This window comes from Bison bison, unplaced genomic scaffold (genome assembly GCF_000754665.1).
Source record: "Bison bison bison isolate TAMUID 2011002044 unplaced genomic scaffold, Bison_UMD1.0 scf7180017864039, whole genome shotgun sequence".
NCBI lineage: Eukaryota > Metazoa > Chordata > Mammalia > Artiodactyla > Bovidae > Bison > Bison bison.
Genome location: NW_011494611.1, coordinates 2,717,046 through 2,744,461, shown reverse-complemented (window position 1 = coordinate 2,744,461; position 27,416 = coordinate 2,717,046). Strand labels below are relative to the sequence as shown.

At 49.8% G+C, this 27,416-nt stretch overlaps 1 protein-coding gene and 1 pseudogene across 3 annotated transcripts in view; both read left to right on the top strand.

Annotated features, from left to right (window-relative positions):
* COL27A1 (collagen, type XXVII, alpha 1) overlaps positions 1-26,454 on the top strand; it is a 148,769-nt gene extending 122,315 nt beyond the window's left edge. For 2 of the 3 annotated variants that reach the window (XM_010835143.1, XM_010835142.1), the window contains 18 exons: positions 423-476; positions 757-810; positions 1,644-1,697; positions 1,781-1,888; positions 2,356-2,463; positions 3,545-3,652; positions 5,391-5,444; positions 5,956-6,018; positions 6,543-6,596; positions 6,739-6,774; positions 6,878-6,895; positions 7,102-7,137; positions 7,392-7,418; positions 10,601-10,666; positions 11,500-11,668; positions 12,708-12,817; positions 23,004-23,222; positions 24,441-26,454. In XM_010835143.1, coding sequence (XP_010833445.1) covers positions 423-476; positions 757-810; positions 1,644-1,697; positions 1,781-1,888; positions 2,356-2,463; positions 3,545-3,652; positions 5,391-5,444; positions 5,956-6,018; positions 6,543-6,596; positions 6,739-6,774; positions 6,878-6,895; positions 7,102-7,137; positions 7,392-7,418; positions 10,601-10,666; positions 11,500-11,668; positions 12,708-12,817; positions 23,004-23,222; positions 24,441-24,587 — 1,485 coding nt within the window. In that variant the 3' untranslated portion in view covers positions 24,588-26,454. The remainder of the gene's footprint in view (positions 1-422; positions 477-756; positions 811-1,643; positions 1,698-1,780; positions 1,889-2,355; positions 2,464-3,544; positions 3,653-5,390; positions 5,445-5,955; positions 6,019-6,542; positions 6,597-6,738; positions 6,775-6,877; positions 6,896-7,101; positions 7,138-7,391; positions 7,419-10,600; positions 10,667-11,499; positions 11,669-12,707; positions 12,818-23,003; positions 23,223-24,440) is intronic. The other variant, XR_824845.1, reaches the window with a different exon arrangement.
* A 166-nt stretch (positions 26,455-26,620) lies between these two features.
* The window catches only part of LOC104985162, a 3,873-nt pseudogene continuing 3,077 nt past the window's right edge, over positions 26,621-27,416 (top strand).

Here is a 27,416-nt window from a genome sequence, read left to right as displayed (position 1 = left end):
ACCCCCCACCCCCACCCAGGCTCTTCACCCTTCATCCTTGATGGCGGGAGTCCTTTCCTTTATTCATGTTCAGTTGTGTCCTACTCTTTGTAATCCCCACAGACTGTAGCCCTCCAGACTCTTCTGTCCATGGAATTCTCCAGACGAGAATACAGGAGTGGGTTGCCATTTCTTCCTCCAGGGGATCTTCCCAACCCGGGGATCGAACCCGAGTCTTTTCTGTCTCCTACACTGGCTGGTGGATTCTTTCCCAACTGCACCACTGCCCATTTTGCAGATGAAGAAGCTGAGACTTAAGGGGACAGTGAACCATGGCTAAGAATAAGAACAAAGGCTTCCTTGGGGTCCTCCAGGCTAGCAGTTGCCCTGGCCCCCACTCCCTCCAAGATGAGCCCCTTCACCTGTCTCTGCTTGACTTCCAGGGACAGGAGGGTGTACAAGGCCTCCGTGGAAATCCAGGCCAGCAGGGCCAACCCGTGAGTGGTGCTTCCTGTCCCATCCCCCTCCTGCCCTGAGAGGGGGGCTGGTGGAGAAGCAGTGGGGGAATTAGAGATCTGGTCTCTTTAAAGCTTAAAGAGACCTGCCCTGCGGGAGGGCCTGGGACAGCCCATTCTGGTTTCTCCTGCCCTGACCCTGGGGGCACCCCCAGAGCCTGCACCCCAAACCCTCCCCACCCTCCCCTCCAGGCGGAGACTGGCCACCCTCCCCGGGAGAGAATCCTGGGGCTGCCTTGCGTCATCTCACCTTGGTTTGCAGGGGCATCCGGGACCCCGGGGACGGCCGGGCCCCAAAGGATCGAAAGGGGAAGAGGTAAGAGGCCCGGATGCTCACGGGAAGGTAGACCCTGGGAAGGGAAAGACCAGCCTAAGCACATAGCCCGTGAGAGGCAGCACTGGGGTGTGATGAGAAGGAGAGGGGACCACGGGCCGCTGCAGGGCGTGGTCCAGCCAGGATTCCTTCAGTGGGCCTGAGGGCCAGGAGATGACCAGTCCCAATCATAGAACCTCTGGGAGGGGGACCACCTATTCAGTCAGCTAGTGGGATTTGAACCCCGGGCAGTCAGTATCCAAAGCTGGCCTCCCTTTCCACCACAATGCACTGCAGAAAGAAAACTGGGAACAGTGAAGTGAGAGCATGTGGAGGAAGACAGGGAGCGTGACACTCATGGAGGAATTCGGAGGCGGTGGAGAGGGAATTTCCTGCCTTCACCCAGGCCTCCTGGATCGGCCTCCACTGAGGCTGGGCCAGGGCTGTCTCAATGCCCTCAACTTCCTCCCAGGGGTGCACACACACACGCCTTCCTTCTGCTCGCACACACACTCCTCACCCTTCCGGGATACCCACACCCCTGAGGATCACACGGACCTGCCAGCCATGGGGCTTAGCTCCCACCAGGAAGTTGCCAATGCCTGGACCCTCTGCCACCGGGTTCCCAGTGAGGGCCCAGGGCCCAGAGCAGGGTCAGGGACCGCACCTGGCAGGTCCCAAGGCTGGCCTTGACCCTGGGCTTCTGGGTGGGGGTGCAGATGCAGATGCCGAGGTAGAGGGGCAGGGCTGAGCCACAGAGGGATCTCCCTTCTGGAGCCCCTTGGGTTCTGCGCCTCCTCCAGGAAGCCTCCATCGTGTGCCCCTTGATTTTTCAGGGGCCAAAGGGAAAGCAAGGCAAGGCTGGGGCGCCAGGACGGAGGGGGATCCAGGTGAGTGGCTTACAGCTTTTCGCTCACCCACCCCACCCCCTGCCCTCCCCAGAAGCCCTCACCAGCTTCTTGTTTACTCCCAGGGCCTGCAGGGGCTCCCAGGGCCTCGGGGCGTGGTGGGGAGACAGGGCCCCGAGGGTGTTGCTGGACCAGATGGGCTTCCTGGCCGTGATGGTCAAGCAGGACAGCAGGTGAGCCAGACTGGGGGTTAACAGAGGGTGTCTCTGTTCGAGACGAGGTGCGCGTGTGGTGGGATGTGGGGTGCCATAGGCCATGGGCCAGGAGGAGCAGGTTTGGGAACTTGGATGGGCAGAATCAGCGTATCTAGAAGTTTCCTGCATGGTCAGTGGCTTCATTCTGTGGTACCTGGACAATGGCCTGTCTCACTGTCTCTCCTCCATGCCAGCACCCAGAGGGACAACCCCTGTCCAGGGCAGAGAGCTTCTGGTTTTTAAGATCCCTCATCTCCCTACCCACGAATCTTCAAGTCCTCTTGCCCCACTGGTCCAGCCATTCTCACACATGGTCTCCATCCCCGAGTCTGACCTCCACCCACACCAGGCTTCTCCCACGCTGGTGGATTTTGAAGTCACCCTGCCTCCTTGGCTGTCTTTTTCCTGAAACATGAAAAATTCTCCTTTGCCCTCTTTCTTCACAGGGGGAGCAAGGAGATGACGGGGACCCCGGGCCCATGGGCCCTGCTGGGAAGAGAGGAGATCCAGGTGTGGCTGGCTTGCCTGGAGCACAGGGGCCCCCAGGATTCAAGGTCAGACACTTGTTAATGCTCTTATCCGCCCTCCACCCTTTCTGCCTTGGTACTGACTACAGTGACCCTGACTACAGGGCTGACATGGGCACCCATGTCCCAGGGACAGTGAGAAAAATGGAGTCTACTTCCTCAGGGGTCCCTCCCCAAGCTTGAACCTCGCTTGCTGCTGCTGCTAAGTCGCTTCAGGCTCCCCCGTCCCTGGGATTCTCCAGGCAAGAACACTGGAGTGGGTTGCCATTTCCTTCTCCAATGCATGCAAGTGAAAAGTGAAAGTGAAGTCGCTCAGTCGTGTCTGACTCTTAGCGACCCCATGGACTGCAGCCCACTAGGCTCCTCAGTCCATGGGATTTTCCAGGCAAGAGTACTGGAGTGGGGTGCCATTGCCTTCTCCTGGCTTAAAGGATAGTTAATCCCTGGAGCTATAATACTGCCCCCTATCAGGCCTTTGAGGTTGTCAACTGTTGAGCTGTCCGTGGGCGCCCTCTTGTGGGCCTTGTGGGGCAATGGCTGTTGCTGGCTGCTGGGACCCTCCAAGGCATCTTTTTAGGAAGTTTCCTTGCTCGGTGGGGGAGGCAGTCATGAGGCTGTCTGAGCCCAGGGTTAGACACTGAAGGGAAAATTGAGATGAATGAATGAGGCTCTCACCCTCTCTGAGCTTGAAGTTTAGTTGGAGAGAGGTTGTAACCCTCTTTAAAGACAGAGGGCAGAGGGGAGAGGTGGCCTTGGCCTGTGGAAGATTTAAATGAGGCAAGAAGGGGAGGCGACATTCTAGACAAGAGGAAGAGTGTGAGTGGAGGTAGGGACTGCCTGGCCTGTTGGGAAGAAACAGTGAAGAGAGGTGTGTGAGAGAGTTGTCAGGAAGTGGGCCCTTGAATGCCAGAACAAGAAAAGAGACTTTCTTCTTAAGCAGGCTGAAGTTTGAGCACCCTCCCCCATCCCCAGACCTACACCTGTTGCCCCAGAAACCAGAGATGTTTACTGACCCCGTGGAATCCCTGTTCTGTCTCTCCAGCTGCCCTCCCCATCTCCTAGAGCCGTTTTCTCCCGTTGACTGGTCATCTTGGTGTGTTTCTTTAAGGGTGAAAGTGGGTTGCCTGGGCAGATGGGACCCCCTGGCAAGCGAGGGACAGAAGGCGGCATGGGGCTTCCTGGGAACCAGGGGGAGCCTGGATCCAAAGGCCAGCCGGTGAGTGAGCCCCAGGGAACACACATGTTCCCACACATGCACACACACGCACGCAGACCCACCAGCCACCTTCCTGCACTGTGCAAAGCACGGAGCAACCCTCTCCATGGGCACGAGATCCCACTCTGCCTCCCCCGAGTCAGGGATGAGGGGATGCAAGAAAGCTGAGGAGCGAGATGTGAGTGGTCCCTTAAGAATGAGGAGAGGCCATCCCAACCAGAACCTTAAGTAGCCTGAAGTAACCTTGAATCTGGATTTCCCAGGTGGCGCTAGTAGAAAGAACCCACATGCCCCTGCAAGAGACTGTAAGAAACATGGGTTTAATCCCTGGGTCGGGAAGATCCCCTGGAGGAGGGCATGGCAACCCACTCCAGTATTGTTGCCTAGAGAATCCTGTGGACAGAGGAGCCTGGAGGGCTTCAGTCCATAGGGTCACAAAGAGTCAGACACGACTGAAGCGACTTAGCACACACACAGCCTTGGATCTATTCGAGAAATTACATCTATAGTTTGAAAACTTCCCACAAAGGTTCAGATGACTTCACTGGTAAATTCTAGTCATTGTTTATGGAAGAAAAATTCCAATTCTGCATACACTCTTCCATAAAATTGAAGGGGAGGGATACTTCCAAACACATGCTGTGAGGTTAGCATTACCCTGATGTCTATGCTAGACAAAGATTACAAGAAAAGAAAACTACCGACCTCAGACTACAATATACCTCAGAAGTATAGACACAAAAGTTCTCGATACTGTTTTAGAAAAATCAGTCAAAGAATACATTCAAAGAATGATATGTCAAGATCAAGTGAGATTTGGAACTTCCCTGGTGGCCCAGTGGCTAAGACACCATGCTCCCAATGCAGGGGGCCCGGGTTCGATCCCTGGTCAGGGAACTAGATCCCACATGCACCACCAAGAGTTCACATGCCACAGCTACAGATCCTGCATGTTGCAACTAAAAATAAGATAAAATCCCACATGCTGCAGGTAAGAACCCACACAGTCAAATAAAGAAATGTATTTTTTTAAAAAAGAAGATCAAGTGAATCAGGAAAAAAAGATCAGGAATGTAAGGTTAGTATAACATTTAAAAATAAGTCTATAATTCACCATATTAACAAGCTAAAATTTGTTGTTTAGTCGCTCAGTCGTGTCTAACTCTTTGTGACCCCACGGACTGCAGCACCCCAGGCTTCCCTGTCCATCACCGTCTCCCAGAGTTTACTCAAACTCATGTCCATTGAGTCGGTGATGCCATCCAACCATCTCATCCTCTGTTGTCCCCTTCTCCTCCTGCCCACAATCTTCCCCAGACTAAAATAGAAGATCCAATTAATCATTTCAGTAGATGCAAGAAAAGCAAATGATAGAATCCAACTCCATTTCTGATAAAAATTCTCAACAAACTTGGTATAGAAAAAACTTCCTCAACTTGATAAAGGACAGTCATGAAAAATCTATAGTTACTATCGTAGTTCCTAGTGAAGGATTAATTTATTTCTCCCAAAGAGCAGAAGTAAGTCAGATACCTGCTCACACCACTTTTGTTCAACATTATGTTGGCATTTCTAGCTACTGCTGTCGGGCATCATGCTTGTGAGCCATTCACATTCATTTGCCTTGAGGTGGAGTGGCTGATATCCCTTCAAAGAGGCAGACCTGGGGGTCCTGCCCGACTGGCCAGGCACCTTATCTTGGCCTCACTTGCCCTGTCTTATCTTGTTCTCCCCATAGGGTGACTCTGGTGAGATGGGATTCCCAGGAATGGCTGGCCTCTTTGGACCCAAGGTACAGATTCTCTATTCCTCTTGGGGTCCTGTCCATCCACCTGCTTGTTCACTTATTATTTCTTGGGCACAAATATTTCTTGTTCACAAATATTTCTTGGGCATTTGCAATGGGGGCTGGAACACAGCCAGAATCTAGCATGAACACCCTTGTCTCCCAGCCTAATGTTCCAGCAGACCTGGGTTCTAAGCCCAGCTCCGCAGTTTATCTGCTCTGTGCCTGAGCAAGTTACTTGGTCTCTCCAAGCCTCAGTTTTCTCATCTATAAAATGGGCACAGTAGCAGCAAAGGGTTGTTACAATGAAGATTAAACCTACACCATTTAGCGCTGAGCCAGCACGCTGCCTGCTGCATACTAATTGTGGACATTTGTTCCTCTTTCTGGAGCCTCTCAGGGAAGGCCTCTCTTGACCGGGAGGGCAAAAGTTGGGCAGACCCCAGGGGTGGTGGAGCTGCTGGAGCCCTTGCCCAGCGGCCACCCAGACACAGCAGCCCTTCTCCATCTCCCGCAGGGCCCCCAAGGAGACGTCGGTTTCAAAGGCATCCAGGGCCCTCGGGGGCCTCCTGGCTTGATGGTGAGTCCTCCCCTGTCTGTCCCAGCACGGTCAGTCACCCGAGGCCGGCCAGCCATCAGCTGGGTGACGTCACTCTTCCTGTTCCTTCAGTCTTGAGCCTTCTCTGCCCACTATCTCCCCTCCTGTTTCTACACCTTTTCTTAACATTTATTTTTTAATTGGAGGATAATTGCTTTACAATGTTGTGTTCGTTCTGCGTACGATGTGAATCAGCCATAAGCATACATACTGTCCCTCCCTCTCGAACCTCCCTCCCACCCCCTACCCTGCTTCCACACCTTTGCTCGTGATCTTCCTGCCAGCTGGGCTGCTGTCTTTCCCGCTTTCACCTGCTCCCATCCCCCACCAATGGCCCACTGTAACGCACACCACTCGGGCTCAGCAGACGTGCAGCCTGGCCCCACCTGGGGAGGTCTCCCTTCCATCTCCTGGGGGCCTTCAGGCTGCCCCCTACCCTCCTGTCCTGGTGACTGTGTTCCCCAGGCGCTGGGACGAGAACACACAAGCCTTTCTCTCCCCTTTAGGGAAAGGAAGGTATCATCGGGCCCCTGGGAATCCTGGGACCTTCGGGACGCCAGGTATGTGCTGGGGGCTGGCCAGAAAGACCACTGGGGCAAGACTGTTTGTGTGACCTAGAGCCAGTCTGAGCCTCAGTTTCCCCATCTGGGCAGTGGGGCTCCTCCTCTAAGCCCCCTCTCACTGGGCCATGGTTTCTTGCAGGGTCCAAAGGGCGACAAAGGCAGCCGCGGGGACTTGGTGAGTGGACGGGCTGGTGGGCAGTGTGGTGGGCGGGGGCAGGGGGGTGGCATGGCTCAATCTGCTCCTCTAACTCTGTCTCCCCGCTTCTGTCCCCCTCCAGGGATTGCAAGGTCCGAGGGTGAGTGGGCTGGGGTGTGAGGGCTGGGGGGATGGTGGAGTCAGGGGGGCGGGCACTCCGGGCTTTCCTGCCCGTGACCAGTCATGTCCTGGGACCTCGATCTGTACGCAGGTGGCCACGGTGCCTGGGTCTCAGGAGGAGGCCTGGGCGGGGTCGGGGGATGAGAGGCCTTTGAGCGGGGCCTCACTGTTCTTCTCTTCCTCCAGGGTCCTCCCGGTCCCAGAGGGCAGCCCGGCCCACCGGTAGGTAGTGTGTGCTCCCCTTGAATTGTAGGGCAGCTGGTGGGACCCCAGGCTGTGTTGGCAGCCTTCATAGGACTGGCCCTGACTTCACAGGCCAGGCCTCTGGGATAGTACAGCTCAGCCCGGGTGGTGCCAGGCAGAGACCAGGGTGGTGGGTTCTCTCATGCCCTGAGAGCCCCTCCCAGCTCCCGACAGCCCCTGGGACTGCAGCACACAGTCCCTGCCAGACACAGACCCAGCCTCTTCTTTTGCAGGGTCCTCCAGGGAGCACTATCCACTTTGTAAGTTGGAGAACTTCCTCTGCGGTCTACTTGGAGTAAGGCCTGGGGTGTGGTGGGGGAGGGATGACAACAGACCCCTCCCTGGCCCAGGGCTGCCCACGCCCCATCCTTCCTCACTCCATACTGAACCCTGACCCCTGCACTGAGGGGCAGGAAACCCAGGTATTAGCCAGAATGCACCCCGGCCAGTGGATCCAGGAAGACCTCCCTCCGCTGGCTCCAGGCCCTGGTGGCCCACTCTGTGCCGTTCCACTGACAGATCTTTAAGCTTCTGGTACTGATTCCAGCCCCTGAGTTTTGGGAAGGGAGCTGCCCCACACCAGTGAGCAATTTGGGGGACACCAGCTGGGTGTCCTAGAATTTAATTCAGTCCTGACACTACTTGGAGCAGCATCAGATTCCACGGGTTGAGGGCTCAGTCCTGCAAGATCGCTGCTGGCTCCCCAACCCAGGACTCCACACCTCCATCCCTCACCCCCATTCCCTGCCTCTCTTCCGATGCCAGTGGCAAATCCAGGTCTCATTTGTGCTTCTGACCAACTAGCTATACACCAAAAGTTCCCACCAGGCCCTCCTTGGCATCTGTTAATTTGCTAGGGCAGCTCACAGAACTCAGAGACACATTCTACCTACCAGATTAGTGGCTTATTATAAAAGGCTGTAACTCACACATGTCATTTTGGACTTCCCTTCTCAGTGGGTAAAGAATCCACCTGCAATGCAGGAGACACAAGAGATGCAGGTTTGTTCCCTGGGTTGGGAAAATCCCCTGGAGGAGGAAATGGCAACCCACCCCAGTATTTTGCCTGGAGAACCCCATGGACAGAGGAGCCTGGTGGGCTGCCTTCCATAGAGTTGCAGAGAGTCGGATGCGACTGAGCGCAGGCACAGAGGAGCAGCCGGATGGAGGTTGTGCATCATCAAGCAAGGCATGGGGACGGGACACGAGCTTCTGTGTCTATTCTGAATCTGCACCTGTTCACCAAGCTGGGAGCCCTCCGAACCCAGTCCTTTTAGGATTTTCTGGGGGCTTCGTTACACAGACACAATTGATTAAGTCATCGGCGATGGCAATTGACTCAGTCTCCAGCCGCTCTCCCCTCCTTGGAGGCTGTGGGACTGGTAACTGAAAGTTGCAACCCTCTGATCACGTGGTTGGTTCCGGAGACCACCAGCCCCTACCCTTAGGTTACTTAGGAGCTTTCCAAAAGTCATCTCATGAACACAGCAAAAGATACCCTATTTCAGAAAATTCCAAGGGTTTTCGGAGCTCTGTGCCAGGAACCGGATTGAAGACCAAGTATAGATTTCTTATTGTCATCACCGCATGACAGAGTCTGTCCAGCTCAGATTCTGAGTCCAAGAGGGTCAGGCAAGGTTGCAGGTTGGGCCCCAGTGCTCCTCCCTGGCTTGAATGAAAATACATCCCCCCCTCACAAGCCCTCTGGCAGTCTGTCCACATTTGATCATGGTCCCAGTTGACTGTTAGAAGCAAGCCCCGACCGCGTCCCAGGGAATGGCCAAGGGGAAGGACTGCATGGAGAAGGAGCCCCGGCCATGAGCAGCTTGAATCCTTGCTCTCTGTCCTCGCTGTCCATCCGTCTGTCTCATCCATGAAACTAGAGTGACAGCCCTGGCCTCTTCCTCTACATCCTTCCTTCTTCAGTAAGGAAGCAAACTAGGAGGAAATTAAGGGATCTAGGAAAAGACTTTTCCCTCTTTAAAAAAAAAAAGGAAAACGAGAGGATTTTTATTTTTTGAATAATAACTAATAGATTCAGTGCTTGTTGTATGCCATATAACATTCGTAGCGCTTTTCTGGAATTCCCTTGTGGTCTGGTGGTTAGGACCCCACGCTTTCACTGCTGAGGGCTCGGGCTCAGTCTCTGAGCCCTAATCAGGGAATTAGGATTTCTCAGGCTGTGTGGGGAGGCAAAAAAAAAAAAAAAAGAAGTGCTTTTCGTGTGTTCTGCTGTTTAGTCACTAAGTCTTGTGACTCTTTGCAACCCCATGGACTGTAGCTTGCCAGACTTCTCTGTCCATGGGATTTTCCAGGTGAGAATACTGGAGTGGGTCACCATTTCCTTTTCCAGGGGATCTTCCCGATCCAGGGATCAAACCCAGTCTCCTGTGTCTTCCTGCATTGTAGGCGGATTCTTTACCTTGAAATCATTTATTCCTCTCAACAGTTCTGAGTTTTATTATCAGGATGAGAGAACCAAGTTTAAGCAACTTGCCCAGATTGTACAGTTAGTAAGTTGCAAGGCTTGGGATCTGAACTTGAGAAGGACTGCCGGAGTCCTAGCTCCAGACCCCAACCCTGGGGCTTTACTCACTGTCAGATCTTCCCCCCTCTCTATATTCGTGATGAGGTCATGAAGCTGTGTTTCTGGGAAGCCCAGTGTCAGGACTGGAGGTGCAAGTGGAAGTGAGACACTTACAGTGCAAAGGGGAGACCCCGGGGCTGTGGGAATGTAGAAGGCGGGGTCCACACCCAGCCTGGGGGCATCGGGAGAGAGTTCCCATCGCAGGGTGGTATCTATAGGATGCGTGCAGGGCAGGCTTTCTCACCCACAGCGCTGTGGACATTTGGAACCAGACGATTCTTTGCTGTGAGTGATTGTCCTGTGCATCGGAGGATGTGTAGCCACAGCCTGGCTTCCAGCCACTGCATCCCAGTAGCACTGCCTGCTCCAGTTGTGACAGCCCCTGAAGTCTCGAGATATTGCCAGATGCCCTCTAGGGGGCAGCATCAGCCCTGGCTGAGAACCACTGGAACAGTAGATGGAACGATGGAGGAAGGGAACAGGCAAATGGGAGCTGCGCGTTCAGAGGCGTGGTGGCTAAACAGAGCACGCACTTAGGGACTGAGAAGTGCGATAGTGTGTCTGGTGCGCGGAGCACCTGTGGGAGACAGAGAGAGGCAGGGCTGGAGCACACAGCACGCAGGCCACTGCCAGGAGTTTGGACTTAATCTTGGGGGCGACAGAGCGCTATGGAAGTGCCTGGAGGAAATTAGTGGAAGCATCTGTTTGCAAGGGGAGGAAGAACAGAGTTCCCCAGAAGGCATGCTATTGGCCAGGATCCCACTAGGGAAGGTGGGGTGGGAGGACCCTTGCTCAGACCCTGGGACTCCTGCTCGGTGGGGACCAGGAGGCACACCCTGTCTTCTCTCTGCGCAGCAACAAGATGACCTTGGGGCAGCTTTCCAGACATGGATGGACACAAGTGGAGCACTGAGAGCAGAGGTGCCACCCGGGGCCCTGCCCACGTGGGGTCCCTTCCTTGGGGGGGGTGCAGAAATGATGACCCACATGTGGTCAGTGGCCTCCACGTGACCCACACTGAGCAATTCACAGCCAGCAAGTGACCCAGAAGCAGGGCCGAGGCCTTTTGCTCTCCTCCTGAGTCGGGTAGAGATGTCAGAAGCAGCTTCTTGGTTCAGTCCCAGAATCCACCAGAGGCAGGAAACTTGTCCACAGGCTCTGCTAAGACCCTGGCCATTGGTCACCTCAGCACTAGGATACAAGGCTGAACAGGGCCCTGGGTATCCTCTGGTCAAACCCTGTCAAGAGTGTCCTTTGCTGAGTTGCTTTCCCCCCACGATGGGGGACTCACTACCTATCAGCTCAGATCGTCAGACTTTTCCATTTGTGCCCTGAGTGTTCTCTCCAGGCTCATGAGCCAGGGGAAGGGCAGATAGAAAAGCTTGTTATGTTCCTTCCATTTTGGGGAGTGGGGGACGGGGTAGTCAGTGGAAAGTAAGTCCTTCACCAACTCCTTCCTGAGGGATTTGGGACCCCTTCCTTGACTCCTTGCTCACAGGACCCTCCTATTCTGCAGCAGAAGCCAGGTTGACTGTCCACATCTCTCAAGCCCCCAGGCCCTCTAGGTAGATCTGCCCCTGGCCACCGCTGGTCCCCAGTTTCTTTATTTGTTAAGTGGAGGGACACCCAAGCATAGCCCCTGCAGGGAGCTCAGATGTCTCCTTAGTGGCAAGAACTTGGGGCAGTGGAGGCTTAGAGCTCCAGCCGGACAAGGACCTCAAGGGCCCGACGGCCACCCTCTTTTCTCACAACAGGGTTACAGCCATCCGGACCGGCTGGTGCTGGACCAGGGAGGGGAGATCTTTAAAACCTTACACTACCTCAGCAACCTCATCCAGAGCATTAAGACGCCCCTGGGCACCAAAGAGAACCCCGCCCGGGTCTGCCGGGACCTCATGGACTGTGAGCAGAAGATGGTGGATGGTACGAGGGCCGGTGGGGTCTGTCTCAAGCGAGGGCTTCCCGGCCCCATGGGTGGGGTAGGGCGGGGCAGGGGATTCCAGGAGGAGCTAAAGAGATGGTTAACCGCTCTAAGACAGAGCAATTAGCCATTAGGTTCTCCGGTCAACTGGGCCGAGTGTCTGTCCTTGGGGAGGCAGTCATATATTCACTCAACAAACAGTCACAGAGCCCCGCAGTGTGCCAGGCATTGAGCCTCCTGGGGCATGGGGATATGGACGGGTCCCACCCTCCCAGAGTTGAACCCACAGATCCACAAGCTGGGGATGACCATTTCACTGCAATGGGCCAAGAGCTTTGGCAGAAAAAGGCCCCAGGGCCAGGAAGGCCCCCATCGTAGCTCCCCTGGAGAGCCAGGATTCCCAATTTCTGTCCTCTGCACCTCATCCAACTCTCCTCTCTCTCTGTGAGCTATGTGGTGCCTTGGAAGGACGACAGTTTTAGAGGCGGACAGACCTGAGTTCAAATGTCCGTCCTGCCTCTGACCTGCTCTGTGAGCTGGGTGAGCCACCCTTCTCTCTGCTGCGTGAGAAGGCTGTCCTACTCTATCAGCTGTGGGGCCTTTGGTTCCTTGGGAACCCAAAAGGGGAAGCCAGGTGCCAGCAGAGCTTCCTGGTTGATGGGATAGAAGCCCTGACTCCCACCAAGTTCTGGGAGGATCAGAGCCTTGGCAGTAAAACATTTCAATTAAACAATCCCTAAATCCCTCAGGCAAATGGCTCAGCTTCTCTCAACCTGTAGTCCTTTCTGGAAAATGATACTTACCAGTGGCGACAGGGGGATACTTCCCATGTGGCCTCTCTGGAGACTCTGCCAGTTCTGAGCTCTGCAGAGAGTTTCCTTCCATCACTACGGCTCACAGAATCCCTTTTCTGCTCCACCTCCCTGACTTCATGTCCAGCTGGGACTCAGCGGGTGACCAGGTGTCAGATTCACCTGTAGAACCAAGCCTGGGGTTCCTCCCCACATACATACACTGCCCCCCATCCCATGTTGCCTATAGGTACCTACTGGGTGGATCCTAACCTTGGCTGCTCGTCCGACACCATCGAAGTCTCCTGCAACTTCACACATGGTGGACAGACGTGTCTCAAGCCCATCACGGCCTCCAAGGTATCCATCTGCTCCCCAGCGCTCACTGGCTTGCTCTCTCTACACCCCTTGCCCCTGCCCTGGACCACAGTCCATCCAGGCTTGTGCCTGAGCCTTAACTATCTTGCTACATAGCCTCGGGAAAATCATCTCCTCTTTCTGAACCCCAGTTCCTCATCTCTGCATTTGGTTTCCAAATCCTTTTGTGTTGGGTGATGCTGATGGTTCTGTCTTCAAATAGAACTTTCTGCCTAAAGTCTAAGACACAGCAGTTAGCCAAGCTGGCTTGGCTTGGACAACTATGACCGTAAGCACAAAACAAGTCAGCGAGATGATCCCCTGGGGCCTGTGTTCTGGGGTTGTGTATGCAAATATGTAGCTCATGTTTGGTGCCCACGTACCTGCGATGGTCTCTGGGCTGAGAATTTTAGGTGGCCCAGGGCAACTCCAACAAACCATAGTGTGCAGCAGCGGGTGGAACATAACCACGCCCCCGGCTAGGGAACCCCTCGTGGAGGGTGGGTCTGTGGTTGCAGCAAGTCCTCCCTATGAGACAATTCAAGCTGCAGAGAAAAGGGTTTCTCTGGCTGCAGGAGAGGTGGGACTCCAGCGCCCCCCAGGGGAAGCTCCGGAAAGTACCTTGTCCTGACCATGGCAGACCCAGAGTCTGAACATCCATAGCCCAGCCAGCTGGGTAACAAGTCCTGGCTGGGTCCCCACCGTGGGCCAGGCACTGAGCCAGGTGCTGGGCTCAACAGGAAATATGGCAGCCTCCACAAGCAGAGCTCACAGTCCAACAGGCCCTTTCCCCTCTGACACGGAGGGTCAGCAGCTTCGTGGCAAACCCACCTGGCAGACGGGTGAGGCTGGCACCTGGATTGGCAATGCGACTGCCCATCTGAGTCGCCATCCCCATCAGGAACAATGAACCACTGTCCTGGGCTGGCCTCAGCCTAATGATAACCAGTGTTGTGGCTGGACCAGCCTCCCTGGTTTTTCTTAAGGTTGCAAAATGCCCTCCAGCAATAACCACCCAGAAACAGGAAAAAAAAAAAAAATGTAGAAAGGTTATTACTTACGGGACCTGGAAATTACAGCATACCTAGGACGGCACAGTGAGGTCTGGTAGAGAGAGAAAGGGACAGTGCATCTCCTTGTATTGGAGGAGGAGGCGGCTAGGATTTCATAGGTTCACTCTGTGCTGGTGAATTTAAAACCTAAGGGTGGGAATTTAAAGCAGAAGAGAAAAAATAAGTGATCCCAACGGTTGTTGAAATCAACCAGAGCTCTAATACAAAGGAGCCGCAGTGTTGGGAGGTGGCCCAGCCCTTCCAGGGTTAGTCTGTGGGGCTGGCAATGTGTTTATTGGAGATAACCTTCTTTGAAGTGTGTGCCTCAGCGATCAGGGCCTAACTCAGGCACTTGCATCATACAAAAAAGGAGACAACACAACGGTCAGGGCTTATACTACCATCTGCCCTGTGATGCCCTGTGATGTGAGACATCAGAGTCAATGGTGAGGATATTTAACCTCCTGGGTAGCTGATATGTTAAAAGTCAGGGGTAAGGCACCTTGAAACCCAGAAAATATACATCTGAACAGGATCACAGTAGAAAATCCTGTAATTATTATAGAGGCAATAGTCTGAAATTCAGTCGGGAGCCATTGTCCCAAACTCGAAGGATCCTGTAATGAAACTAAGTCAGTGATCTGAGGGGCCCCAGAATCTGTTCCAAGATTTCTGTAATATTGTGAAGCATTTATACATCTTGGACATCGTGTGTAAGTAGGTCAGTCTGAATCTATCCTGAGTAGGGAGATTGTTTCATATCTCATCTAACCAATCTCTTGGTCCTGAGAATAGGTCAATTCAGTAAAAGAGTAGTATCTTATCTCAGGAGGCAGTGATACCCAAGTAAGGTACAGTACAGGTAATCGGGTATTTAATAAGAGGTATCTGTATGGAAACAAAAAAAGTCAAGAACTCCCTGGCAGTCCAGTGGTTAGGACTTGGCGTTTTCATTGCCATGGTCCTGGGTTCAATCCCTGGTTGAGAAACTAAGATCCCACAAGAGGCATGATGTGGCCAAAACAAAAAAAAGTCAATGATTGGAGAAGATTATAGTCCCACTTTTTGAGTTCTAAAGGTGCTAGTCAAGAAGATTTCTAGATGTTGGGCTCCAAACATCTTCAGGTGGAGTGAGGGCAGACAGAGGCAGTCTGATAGTTTTCCTTGGGTTGCAGTTTGAATGTGCCTGGTGATCTTTCTGAGTGGCCCACATGGCAACGGGCATGAAGATTGTCCATACCTGCACAGTTGTGATGATCTCTCTGCAGTTTATATTATGTTAGCCCAGTGTAGCTTGCATGGCTTTGGGAAGAGTGCAATCTTCATTTTCAATAGAAAATGAAATCAGAAGGGTGGGAGAAAAACTGGAAACATTAGTTTGGAGAGTTGTAGCTAGATATTGGAGGAGCCAAGAAGAATTCAGCATCCTGTCCAATTTACAGGTAGAAAGCAAAGTCTCAGATGATTAACAGAACTAGAATCCAATGTCCACAACCGTGTGTCATAGTTTCTATTGAAACAATTTTTCTCTGTGCAGTCATCCCCATTTCTACTAAAGAGAGCCATAGAAAGACTAATTTGTTAGCAAATTAAGTCTAGTTTCAACAAATGTGGTTATTCACACAAGTGCAGCTAGAAAAGTGATTGACAGCATGAGCTCTTTGCGGCTTTGCTGAAACCTTTCATAAGGAGTCTCAGATTGAATTTTAGAAGCTTCTTCAGGGCAAGAAACCAAGATCTAACCATCAGACTTTGCCTAGAATACCTGTAAATTTGGGTAAATTCCTCTCTTCTCAAAGTGCCCAAAATATCCTCTGATTCCTGTAACTGCCAGGAAGTAGCCTTCCTTACTCACCTGATAAAGACTGCTGGGAACCCTATAGTCAAGGTAACAGACCAATTTTTCCAAGGGCCTTTATTGGCTCCATGAAGTCAACCTTAGTTCCTTAAGTGATCTGGTCATATCAGAGTCTGTATATATATATATATATATGCGGTTGCTGCTGCTAAGTCACTTCAGTCGTGTCCGACTCTGTGCGACCCCATAGACGGCAGCCCACCAGGCTCCGCCATCCCTGGGATTCTCCAGGATAGAACACTGGAGTGGGTTGCCATTTCCTTCTCCAGTGCATGAAAATGAAAAGTGAAAGTGAAGTCGCTCAGTCGCGTCCGACTCGTAGCGACCCCATGGACTGCAGCCCACCAGGCTCCTCCATCCATGGGATCTTCCAGGCAAGAGTACTGGAGTGGGGTGCCATCGCCTTCTCCAAGATATAGATATAGATATAGATCTCAAATACGACAATCTAGTCAAAGCCTTGTTGATAACCAGTATTTCCAATCATGTTCTGTTACAAGAACAGAGTCTTACTGAGCTTATGCAAATAACTATACTGCCATGAAAATAAGAATACTCATAGAGTGAATTCTAGAAGGATCGGGTAGGGAGAAACAGCAATTATTTCATCTTTGTTCACAAAGGTGTACTTCCCCAAATTGTTGTAAGTCATTGCTAGCTTTAGTCTTAAACATGGAAACAAAGATTAATAACTGCCAAACAAAAGTCATAAAAAATTATAATCACCCTCATCCGTTCATTCAGTCCTATGCAGTTGATCACCGATCTTGATCTTTTGTCAGCAGTTTCATAAATCCAGTTTTTCCTTCAGTTCAGTTCAATTCAGTCGCTCAGTCGTGTCCGACTCTTTGCAACCCCATGAATCGCAGCACGCCAGGCCTCCCTGTCCATCACCATCTACCGGAGTTCACGCAAACTCACGTCCATCGAGTCGGTGATGCCATCCAGCCATCTCATCCTCTGTCGTCCCCTTTTCCTCCTGCCCCAAATCCCTCCCAGCATCAGAGTCTTTTCCAATGAGTCAACACTTCGCATGAGGTGGCCAAAGTACTGGAATTTCAGCTTTAGCATCATTCCTTCCAAAGAACACCCAGGGCTGATCTCCTTTAGAATGGACTGGTTGGATCTCCTTGCAGTCCAAGGGACTCTCAAGAGTCTTCTCCAGCACCACATTTCAAAAGCATCAATTCTTCAGTGCTCAGCTTTCTTCACAGTCCAACCCTCATAAATCCTTGCCCATTCAGTTCAGTTCAGTTGCTCAGTCGTGTCCAACTCTTTGAGACCCCATGAATCACAGCACGCCAGGCCTCCCTGTCCATTCAGTGGTATTATTTAAAAGTTATCAAAAATCTGTACTTGTCAGACTCCTGTCCATGAATCTGAAGATGGAGCACTTTCGCAAAGGCATCAGAGTAAAGCAATAATTATAAATAACAAAAGAAATGATATTTTTTATGCCCACAGTTAAAGATCTGATGAGAGTTCATTATGATGAAGTTGACAAGGAAAATTTTGTTATTTCTGTGACACACAACATTTTAAGATAACTGGAGTTATGTTGGATAACATTACATATCAGAATTTTAGGAATTTCATATGATTTCTTGAATATTGTATTAACAAAATATATCCATTTGAGGATATCCATAAAGAAGATGTAGCATTATTTCCTGCTGCTGCTGCTGAGCCACTTTAGTCATGTCCGACTCTGTGCGACCCCATAGACGGCAGCCCACCAGGCTCCCCCGTCCCTGGGATTCTCCAGGCAAGAACACTGGAGTGGGTTGCCATTTCCTTCTCCAATGCATGAAAGTGAGAAGTGAAAGTGAAGTCACTCAGTCATGTCCGACTCTAGCGACCCCGTGGACTGCAGCCTACCAGGCTCCTCCATCCATGGGATTCTCCAGGCAAGAGTACTGGAGTGGGGTGCCACTGCCTTCTCCGAGCCTACTTGACAATATTTCCCATGTGATTTAACATATTAAATAAGCCTAATTAGTTTAGTGTCTCTCTTTTTATTAGGAAAGAGAAGGATATTTTGAGATGTTCCAAGGATCCTCTGGAAAACCCCAAACTTACTTCCAGATCAAAAAAACTTCATTTAGAATTTGACTTGCAGAAGTTTGTCAAAAATATCAAAGATTTTCAACACTTGATTACAAAGAACCACAGATCATTATTTTTAAAAATGCTTAATTATCTACTTAGCTGAAGTGACAAAGGATTTTAAAAGCAAATACAGAAAGTTCCATAGTTGTGAGCAAAAGTTAGCTGTTTTGGTATTGAGAAGACTGTTTTCTAGGTAATTAAAGATCCAATTAAGACAACATGAAGCTCAGGCGATTATTCTGATAAAACACAAAATCTTTGCTTTCTAGCCAGATTACTTAAAAAGTAAAGAATAACTTTTCATACTTTTAACAGGAGCAGATCTATACTCCAATAAAATGTATCCTTTTAGCAAATGAAAGAGAATTACATAAGAACATTATTGATATTATTTTTTTAAAAGCCTCTTGTACTAACAATCCAATTTTAGCCAACTTGACTACATAAAAAAATTCTTTTTCTCTCTTCTGACAATATGATTAAACTATCTATAAAATCTTCATTAGACAGTAGACAAAGTCAGCCATCATCCCAAGCTAATTTTTTTTGTAATAAAAATAACATGGATTTATTTGGCTAGTAAACACTGGAAAAGTTGTCTATCTGCAGTATATTTGATGCTGTTAACTCTGAAGACATACCTATTTTAATTAAAACAAATGTAGGCTAGCTTTTATTTACCAAAGATTATCCCAGATCACTTGAACTTGAAAAACATTTGGATTAGTTTCTTTATTTCTGAATGTTTGGAGTAACTAATTCATAAGTGCTTATTTTTAAGCCAATTAAACAGAGCTCTTTTACACATTAACTTTGGCTATACCATTCAGAGATAGAGAGAAAAAAAGTCACATATTCATCCAGCACCTAATGCTTTCTACCAATATTTGTGGAGATGACTTAAGATCTGTATTTGTTCCTGACAAGTAATCTTAGGGAGGCTGTGGACTAGATTTTGAGTAAGAGAGCTTTTATAGCAGTTTGCATTTTGAAAGGTCCCTTTCTCTGTTGTTTTATTTCTTTTTTTTCAGCCTCAGACAATTGTAGGCAGAGCTTTAGTTACCTCCTGGGGTGTTTCCATTTCAAAGATTTAATCTTCAAGGGACAGAGAAAGAATGTAAATTTTCTCCTAGGAGTTTTAGTCCCTTTTGAACGGTTTTGGCAGTTCCAATAAAATGTTGTAGTACTGCCCTGTAATTAGGGTAGTGCTCTATTAAAATAATTCCCTGGGTCAAATGGGGCCTCTTTGGAGTTGAAAATGAAGAGGGGGTCATCTGGATAACCACAGCTGTGGAAATGGTAAACCCACTAGATCAGGCCAATTTTGTGCAGCAGGAGATGGGCCTCATCTTAATGTTTTCCATTCACTGCGAGCCTTAGCAGTGATCACTGTGAGGGAAGGATGCAACCATGCCAAGAATGAACGTCCAGGAGAGCGGAGGCCCTGGTGGAGTATCAGTGATCTAAGGTCCTTTGCCTTCCCAGCTCCCTCTTTCTTATCCAAGATGGCTAGATAACCCTTTTCAGCTTTTCCCTTAAGGGGTGCATTATAGGGTGTGTTTCTTAGTTCTGCCTTGTTCAGGGGAAAGCCCAGGGAGCTGAAGATCTTGGAGGAAGTGAGCGTATAGCCCAGATGGATCTTTAAGAAAAATCACTGATTTTAGGGTCTTTAGAGATATTGGTCAGTTGATACATTTTGGCAGCCTTGAATAACAACAATATAGCCAAATAGCCAATTAGCTCCTTTCTTTCCATCCTACTGCATAAAATATTTAAGAAAAATTTGAATTTCATTTAAGGTATAGTTTTTCATCTCAGTTTCTACTTCTTGATTTTCTCCTATTATCTTAATCCAAAGTGGGTTACAGGAAAAGTTTGGATGGCAGCACTGTGATCCGCCTTCACAGCTGGCCACTTTCCTTCCCAGGGTGTTCCAAGAGACCTCTTCGGGATTGAGGTCTGAGTCCACTCACATGTGTGTGCAGAGTCTTTGGGAAAAGCCCTCAGGCCCCTGGACTGTGATATCAGAGACTAGGCATGTTGGTATGCCCCCAGGATGCTTCCATGGGGTCTTGCATTTATCAAGAAACCCCCTCAGGGTTCTTAGGAGATGCTGACATCAGATGTTTAGGACATTTATATTTGTCCATTAATTCTTTTAGTAACATCACACCAGGGATAGGAGCCATAATACCCCATTGGGTCAGGGATGAAGAATGACAGCGATGAGTGAAGCTTGGACCATGGAGTCCGTAGATCTCTGTTATGTCTTCTGTTTGGTGGTCCATTGGTTTCCAGTTGCAAGGCTATTTCACTTTTCTGGCACAACCACCAACTCTATGGTCGTAGGTGGAGTTCTCCTATCCTCCCCATGTACAGGAGTATTCTCTTATGCCTTTATCCCAGAACCTTTCCTCGGGCTGTGACATAGCCTTGTGATCCAATCCGCTGTCCTTAACTCTGCCCCTGAGGCGTGGAGGACCTGTTGCTGTTGTTTAGTCGCTAGCTTGTGTCCGACTCTTTTTCCACCCCATGGACTGTAGCCCGCCAAGTCCCTCTGTCCATGGGATTTCCCAGGCAAGAATACAGGGGTGGGTTCCCATTTCCTTCTCCAGGGGATCTTCCCAACCCAGGGATCTAACTCACCCAGAGGACCTTTATACACATTAATTGTCAATTAAGGCCTTTACTGGACCATAAAGAAAGCTGAGTGTCGAAGAACTGATGCTTTTGTCTTGTGGTGCTGGAGAAGACTCTTGAGAGTCCCTTGGACTGTGAGGAGATCCAACCCGTCAATCCTAAAGGAAATCAACCCTGAATATTTATTGGAAGGACTGATGCTGAAGCTGAAGCTCTAATACTTTGACTACCTGATGCGAAGAGCTTTCATTAGAAAAGACCCTTATTCTGAGAAAGATTGAAGCCAGGAGTAGACGAGATGACAGAGGATGAAATGGTTGGATGGCATCACTGACTTAAGGCACAGGAGTCTGAGCAGGCTTCAGGAGATGGTGAAGGACATGGAAGCCTGGCGTGCTTCAGTCCATGGGGTCGCGAAGAGTCAGGCATGACTGAGCAACTAAACAACAAGGCCTTTATAATCAGTGGTCTCAGTGGCTAGTAAGAGCCTATGGCCTTGATCACATTGCTCTGGGAAGACTATTGGATTATCAAGGTGAAAGGTTGTTGTTGAATCACGCGAAGACACCGGGATTCTTGGCCCCCAGAGGAGAAGAATTCAATCCTGAGCCAGAGACGAGGCTTGATCGCTCAGAGCTTTTGTGTAATAAAGTTTTATTAAAGTATAAAGGAGATAGAGAAAGCTTCTGACATAGGCATCAGAAGGGGGCAGAAAGAGTACCCACTTGCTAGTGTTAGCAATGAAGTTATATACTCTCCAATGAATCCAAAGAATGTCTGGAGGTTGTAAAGACCTCACCAGCCCTACTCCCATAATTTACATTTTAAGATAACAGAATTAGCCAGAAGGTTTAATCCAAAGACTGTCCTCAGGCAGGATACATCCTTGTAAAGACCAGGTCTACTCCCATAATTTACATTTTAAGATAACAGAAGGTTTAATCCAGAGACTGTCCTTAATCCAGAGACTGTCCTCAGGCAGGATACATTATTGTTATATAATCCTAAGGAATGTAGAGAAGGAAAAAAAAGTTTGTCCTTTCTTCCTCCTTGAGAATTCCAGACCCCTCTCTCCTTGGGGACTCCTAGACTCCTTATCAACCTGCCTAGGCAATGACTCTCTCAAAGGCAGGCGTGACCTTTTGGGTTGGATCTCCCCAGTGGCTTGGCAGTAAAGAATCCACCTGCAATGCAGAAGATGCAGCAGGAGCTGCGGGTTCGAGTCCTGGGTCGGAAAAAGCCACTGAAGAAGGAAATGGCAATCCATTCCAGTATTCTTTCCTGGAAAATCCCATGGCCAGAGGAGCCTGGTGGCCTATATATATAGTCCATGGGGTTGCAGAAGAGTCAGACACGGATTGGTGACTAAACAACAAGCACAGCAATGTGCGAAAGCACATAGGAGTGAGACAGAGTCCTTTCCCAGATGCTAACACCCACCTGAATGAGGTGGTTAGTAAGCAAGCTGCAGGTCAAGGGCCTCCTCTCCATGGATTGTGAGGGAGATTGTGCAGTCCTGCCTACTATTCCAATTGTTATGTACCTCTCAATATATCAATAACCATGTCATGGTCGGACCAGCCTTCGTGGTTCTTATTATGATTTCAAGATGACCTTCAGCAATAACCATCAGGAAACTTTGAAAAAAGTAAAGTTTATTACTTACAGGACCTGGAATTTACACAGCCCACCTAGAGCCACACACTGGGGTCACGGGGAGAGAGAGAGAGATGGTGCAGGGGCCTGGGTGCTGCTTTTATTGGGGTGGGGATGCGCTAAGGTTTCGTAGGCTCAGTCTTCATTGGTGAATTTAAAGTATAAGGGCCAGAACTTAAAGCATGGAGAGAGAAAAAAGAAGTAGCCCAAGTGGTTGGTTATTGAAATCAATCCAGAGCTCAAAAACAAAGGGGCCTCAGTACTGGAGGTGGCCTGGCTCTTTATCTAGTCCTGTGACTGGCAGGGTATTATAGGAAGTAGTCTGCCTTTGAAGTGGATGCCTCTTTGAAGTGGATGTCTCAGCAATCAAAGCTTAAGTCAGGCACTCGCATCACACAAAAAAGAAAACCCAACTGTCAGGACTTACAGTACAGCCATTTAAGCCCCAAATCCTGCCCTTTCCTTCGCTGTCAGGTCTGCCTCTTCCAGCAGCACCCACCCAGCCTACCTGGAGCTTGGGACTTAGAAATGTGGTGAAGCCCTCTAAGAGCCTCTCGATCCTGGGCAAGATCCTCTCCCTCTCTGAGCCTCTGTATCCCAGCTCAGCTCCGGAGACAGTACATCAGGACCCTCGCGGCTCTGGCTGGAGCCAGGCAGACCTGGTTCTTTCCCTTCCTTACTCCTTGGCTGTGGGACTAACTTACACCCACCTCAGTATTTCTGTCTTTTGAGTGAGCAACACCTCTGGGACCATGGCTGGGAATTGCTTCCCAGGAAAGGGCTTGTGCCTGGACCTTCCAGAGGAAGGTGAGGAATTCGGAGAGCGGTAGGCAGCCAAGTCCAACCCCGCCTGACCGCTGTGTCTCCTCCACAGGTGGAGTTTGCCATCAGCCGGGTCCAGATGAATTTCCTGCACCTGCTAAGCTCGGAGGTGACACAGCAGATCACCATCCACTGCCTTAACATGACCGTGTGGCAGGAGGGCACCGGGCAGACCCCAGCTAAGCAGGCTGTGCGCTTCCGGGCCTGGAACGGGCAGATCTTTGAGGCCGGGGGTCAGTTCAGTCCAGAAGTGTCCATGGATGGCTGCAAGGTAACTCTTGGGGCCCCTTCACAGGCCCCTCATGCACAGACAGGTGTAAAAACATGTTCTTATATATAACAATTTTATACTATACTATATTAGTATAACATATACTATATTCGTATACTATGCTATAATTTATACTATACTATAATATATATTAGTATAATTTTATACTATACTATTATATATATATTAGTATGCATATAATTTTCATCTTTGTGTAATAATTTTTTATAGCTGTCTTATAAAATTGCTTTCATCCTCTTTCCTCCCTGGGAAACTTTCAAGGGAAGGTCTGGGCTGGTAGATTGGTACTTATTTGCAAGGCTACTTATAGAAAGATATATTTCTACTCTTCTCTCTGCCCCCTGCCCTCCCGTTAATTTCTTTCTCTTAACGTGGTTGTTTTCCAAGGCTTAAAACAGGCTGGGTTGTAATTGAAGAGGGAGACAGAAAGTCATCCAAAAAACCAGTCTCACAATATTAAACAAAACCAGTAATGCACAGTGTTACTGAGGATGTGGGGAAACCCAACACTCTCACACAAAGCTATTTGGAAAAATTAAAAATAAATTGGTAGAGGTTTTCAGGGCAGCAGCTACGTATATATCTCCAATATGTATCCAGAGCCTTACAAATGTACCTATCCTTTGATCCAGCAAATCTGTTGATACTTCTGGAATTTGTTCTAAGGTCACAACGTGCACACGTTTAGCGACAATGATACTCATGACAGCTTTACGTATAGGGATCAAAATAGTGGAAGCACTCTAAATGGACACAAACAGGTCACTGTGACAGTGAAATGCCACGTGGACATTAAAAATTGTGAAGAAAGATGATGAAAGGGAGACCTTTCCTGGTGGTCCAGTGGTTAAGAATCCACCTGCCAATGCAGGGGACACAGGTTCGATTCCTGGTCCGGGAACATCCCACATGTCTCAGAGCAGCTAAGCCCGTGTACCATAGCTATCGAGGCCTGGGCACCCTAGAGCCTTGCTCTGCAACAAGAGGAGCCGTGGCAATGAGAAGCCTGTGCAATGTAACTAGAGAGTAGCGCCTGTTTGTTGCAACTAGAGAAAGCCCATGCAAAGCAACAAAGACCCAGTGCAGCCAAAAAGAAAATAAATATTTTAAGAAGAAGAAGAAAGATGATGGGGAAAGGCACGTCATACATGATGAGGACCACGATGGATGTGTGTACCCCTTTCCCTCTACCCTCAGATCCAGGATGGCCGCTGGCATCAGACGCTCTTCACCTTCCGGACCCAGGACCCCCAGCAGCTGCCCATTGTCGGCGTGGACAACCTCCCTCCCGCCTCATCAGGGAAGCAGTACCGCCTCGAAGTTGGACCTGCATGCTTCCTCTGACCTCTGACCTCCTGGCTCCTCTAGGCCTCGAGGAGGAGGGAAGAGGAGAAAGAGGCAAAGGGAGGGTACCTAGGGGTAGGTGGGCCCAGGAAAGGCAGCTCACCTGCCCAGGGATCCTTGAGCAGACCCCAGCTGTTGTCTGCCCAGCGGAAGAGGCTGAAGGGTAGCAGAACACACGGGGTGTCCTTGGGAACAGCTGATCCCAACTCAGCCCCAGACACCAACCAAAGAGCCGGCCAGAGCAAGCTGGGCCTGCAACCCACCTGAGCCCCACGGCCTGTCTCCCAGCTCTGCGGCCACCTCCTTCCCTGCCCAGCTTCCTGCCCAAAGAGCCCCACCTTCCAGCCAGCTTGAGAGAAGGGGGCATCTTGTCAGCTGGTCCCTGCCGGGGAGCTTTGATGTGCAATATTAGAGAGGAGACATGAAAAAAAGGAGAAAAGGAAAGGAAGAAGTATATATATATTATTTAAACAAACACAAAGAAGGTGCGTTACAATTTTTTTTTTTTCATCTGAGAAGGAGGTGAGAAGGGGAGAGAGCAGCCAGGGGGTGGGAAGCGATGGGTCCAGAGAGGGAGAGGTGAGATCCTCGGGGCTGGGGGTGCCCATGTCTGCTACCTCCCACTGTGAAATCGCTGGTGCTCACAATTGTCTTGTAGTGTATGTGATCTTTTTAAGGAAAAAACAAAGCAACTCTATTTAAGATTCTGAAGGTGCTACCATTCTGCCACAGACTTTGAAGAAACATTTAGATGTGAGGTATCATCCACGTTTTTCTCTCTCCTCCAAATGACAAAGTTCAGGGAATTTTTAAAATTTCCCTAGGGTCACCCTTGTGCTCATCAGGTTATCTGTTAAGGAGGTGGGGAAAGAAGGTAAAAGTAAAAAAAAAAAAAAAAAAAAAAGCAAAGCAAAAAAACAAAAAACAACCAGAAACAGAAGTAGGAAAGATTTACCTTTTAACTTATGGACTTTAAAATGCTTGTCCTCTGAAGGCAGGGGGAGGCCTGAGCATGAAGGATCTTATTTTGGCCTTTCTTGGTCTTGGAGGGAAGTTAGCTTATCTTGGATGGCGTGATCTAGGCTGGGGAGTCCTGACCTTGAGCTTCGACCTTGAAGAAACCAGTGAGGAGAATGGCGCTGGGTCAGGACTGGCCTTGGCGGTGGAATGTAAATACGGACCCATCTCATGAAAGCACAGACCATCTCCTAAGGTCTTCCATTCTGGAGCTTATCCTTCCAAGATAACAGTCATCACTCTTGCTTTTTCACTGTCATTCGATTCTGTAGAAACCCAGTGTTGCTAACTCCAAGTGTAAATGTGGGCGCAGGAGAAAGGCTTGTTGTGGGAATCTCAGAGTTCAGCATGGCAGGGCTCACCAGGGTAATCTGAATTGTCCTGTATCAGTGAACCAGTCAGCATCCAGGTTGGATTTTTGAGGTCATTTTAACTATGGAATTATTTTTATAGAAGGGGAAATTTTATGTGAAAGTCTATTTGTGTCTCTCTTTTTTTTTTTTTCTTTCTAAAGTTGTGTCTCTTTGGGAATTGGATTTGATTTTCCTTATTTAATACCTCACTCTGGCCCACCCTCCCCTACCCCCACTTCCTGTCTCCCTGCCCCGCCCACTGCCCCCTTGCTCCCGGAAGTGCGTTTTTTGTAGCAGCTCGGGCCTCATCTCAGCGCTCGGTCTCCCAGGCCGCCAGCCCCCACCTGGCCTCTGTCCCGGCGTCTGTCTTGTCCTTGGATTTCTCTGCTGTCCTCGTTCATGTCTCTGTCCACATGTCAACGTGTTAAAACCCAAGTGGGTTCTGTTTCTCCCTTCTGGATTTTAAATAAATATTTAAAACTGAGGCAATGGAATGACGCACCGGTGGCTGTGTGCTTCTTTGAAGACACGGGAGGGAAGTTTCTGGCATGGCTGAGGGTTGGGGGAGGTGTGGAGGGGTGGCGGGGCGCCCTGTTTTCGCAGCTTCCCCCAAAGGAGAGGGGACAGGGAGAGATATGGTGCCTCAGAGTGAGAGGGCCTGAGAATGAGGGGGTCGGGTCCTGCAGGGTCCCACTGGTTTCTTAGGGCTGCTGTAACAGTACCACAACCCTGGTGCCTTAGGAGAGCGGAAAGGGGCTTGAGGCTCAGCTGCCATCATGAACAACACGCTAACTATCGGAACCAGGAAGTTGATGAGCAACCGGCTGCTTCAGGGAAAGGCGTGGTCATCGACCTGCTTCACCCTGAAAAGACAACAGCACCTAAAACAGCACATGTGGGAAACTGGCCCAAATGTACAAGACCACACCAGGTGTCATCTTTGAGTTTGAATTCAGAACCCATTTTGGTGGTGGCCAGACGATAGTGTTGGAGAAGACTCTTGAGAGTCTCTCTTGGCTTTGGCATGATTTACGATTCCTTGGATTACGTGAAGAACAAGTCCAAACAAAGACTTGCAAGACATGGCCTGTATGAGAAGAAAAAGACCTCAAGAAAACAGCAAAAGGAACACAAGAACAGAATGAAGAAAGTTCAGTTCAGTTCAGTCGCTCAGTCATGTCCGGCTCTTTGTGACCCCATGGACCGCAGTATGCCAGACCTCCCTGTCCATCACCAACTCCCGGAGTTTACCCAAACTCAAGTCCATTGAGCCAGTGATGCCATCCAACCATCTCATCCTCTGTCATCCCCTTCTCCTCCTGCCTTCAATGTTTCCCAGCATCAGGGTCTTTTCAAATGAGTCAGTTCTTTGCATCAGGTGGCCAAAGTATTGGAGTTTCAGTTTCAGCATCAGTCTTTCCAATGAATATTCAGGACTGATCTCCTTTAGGACTGTTTG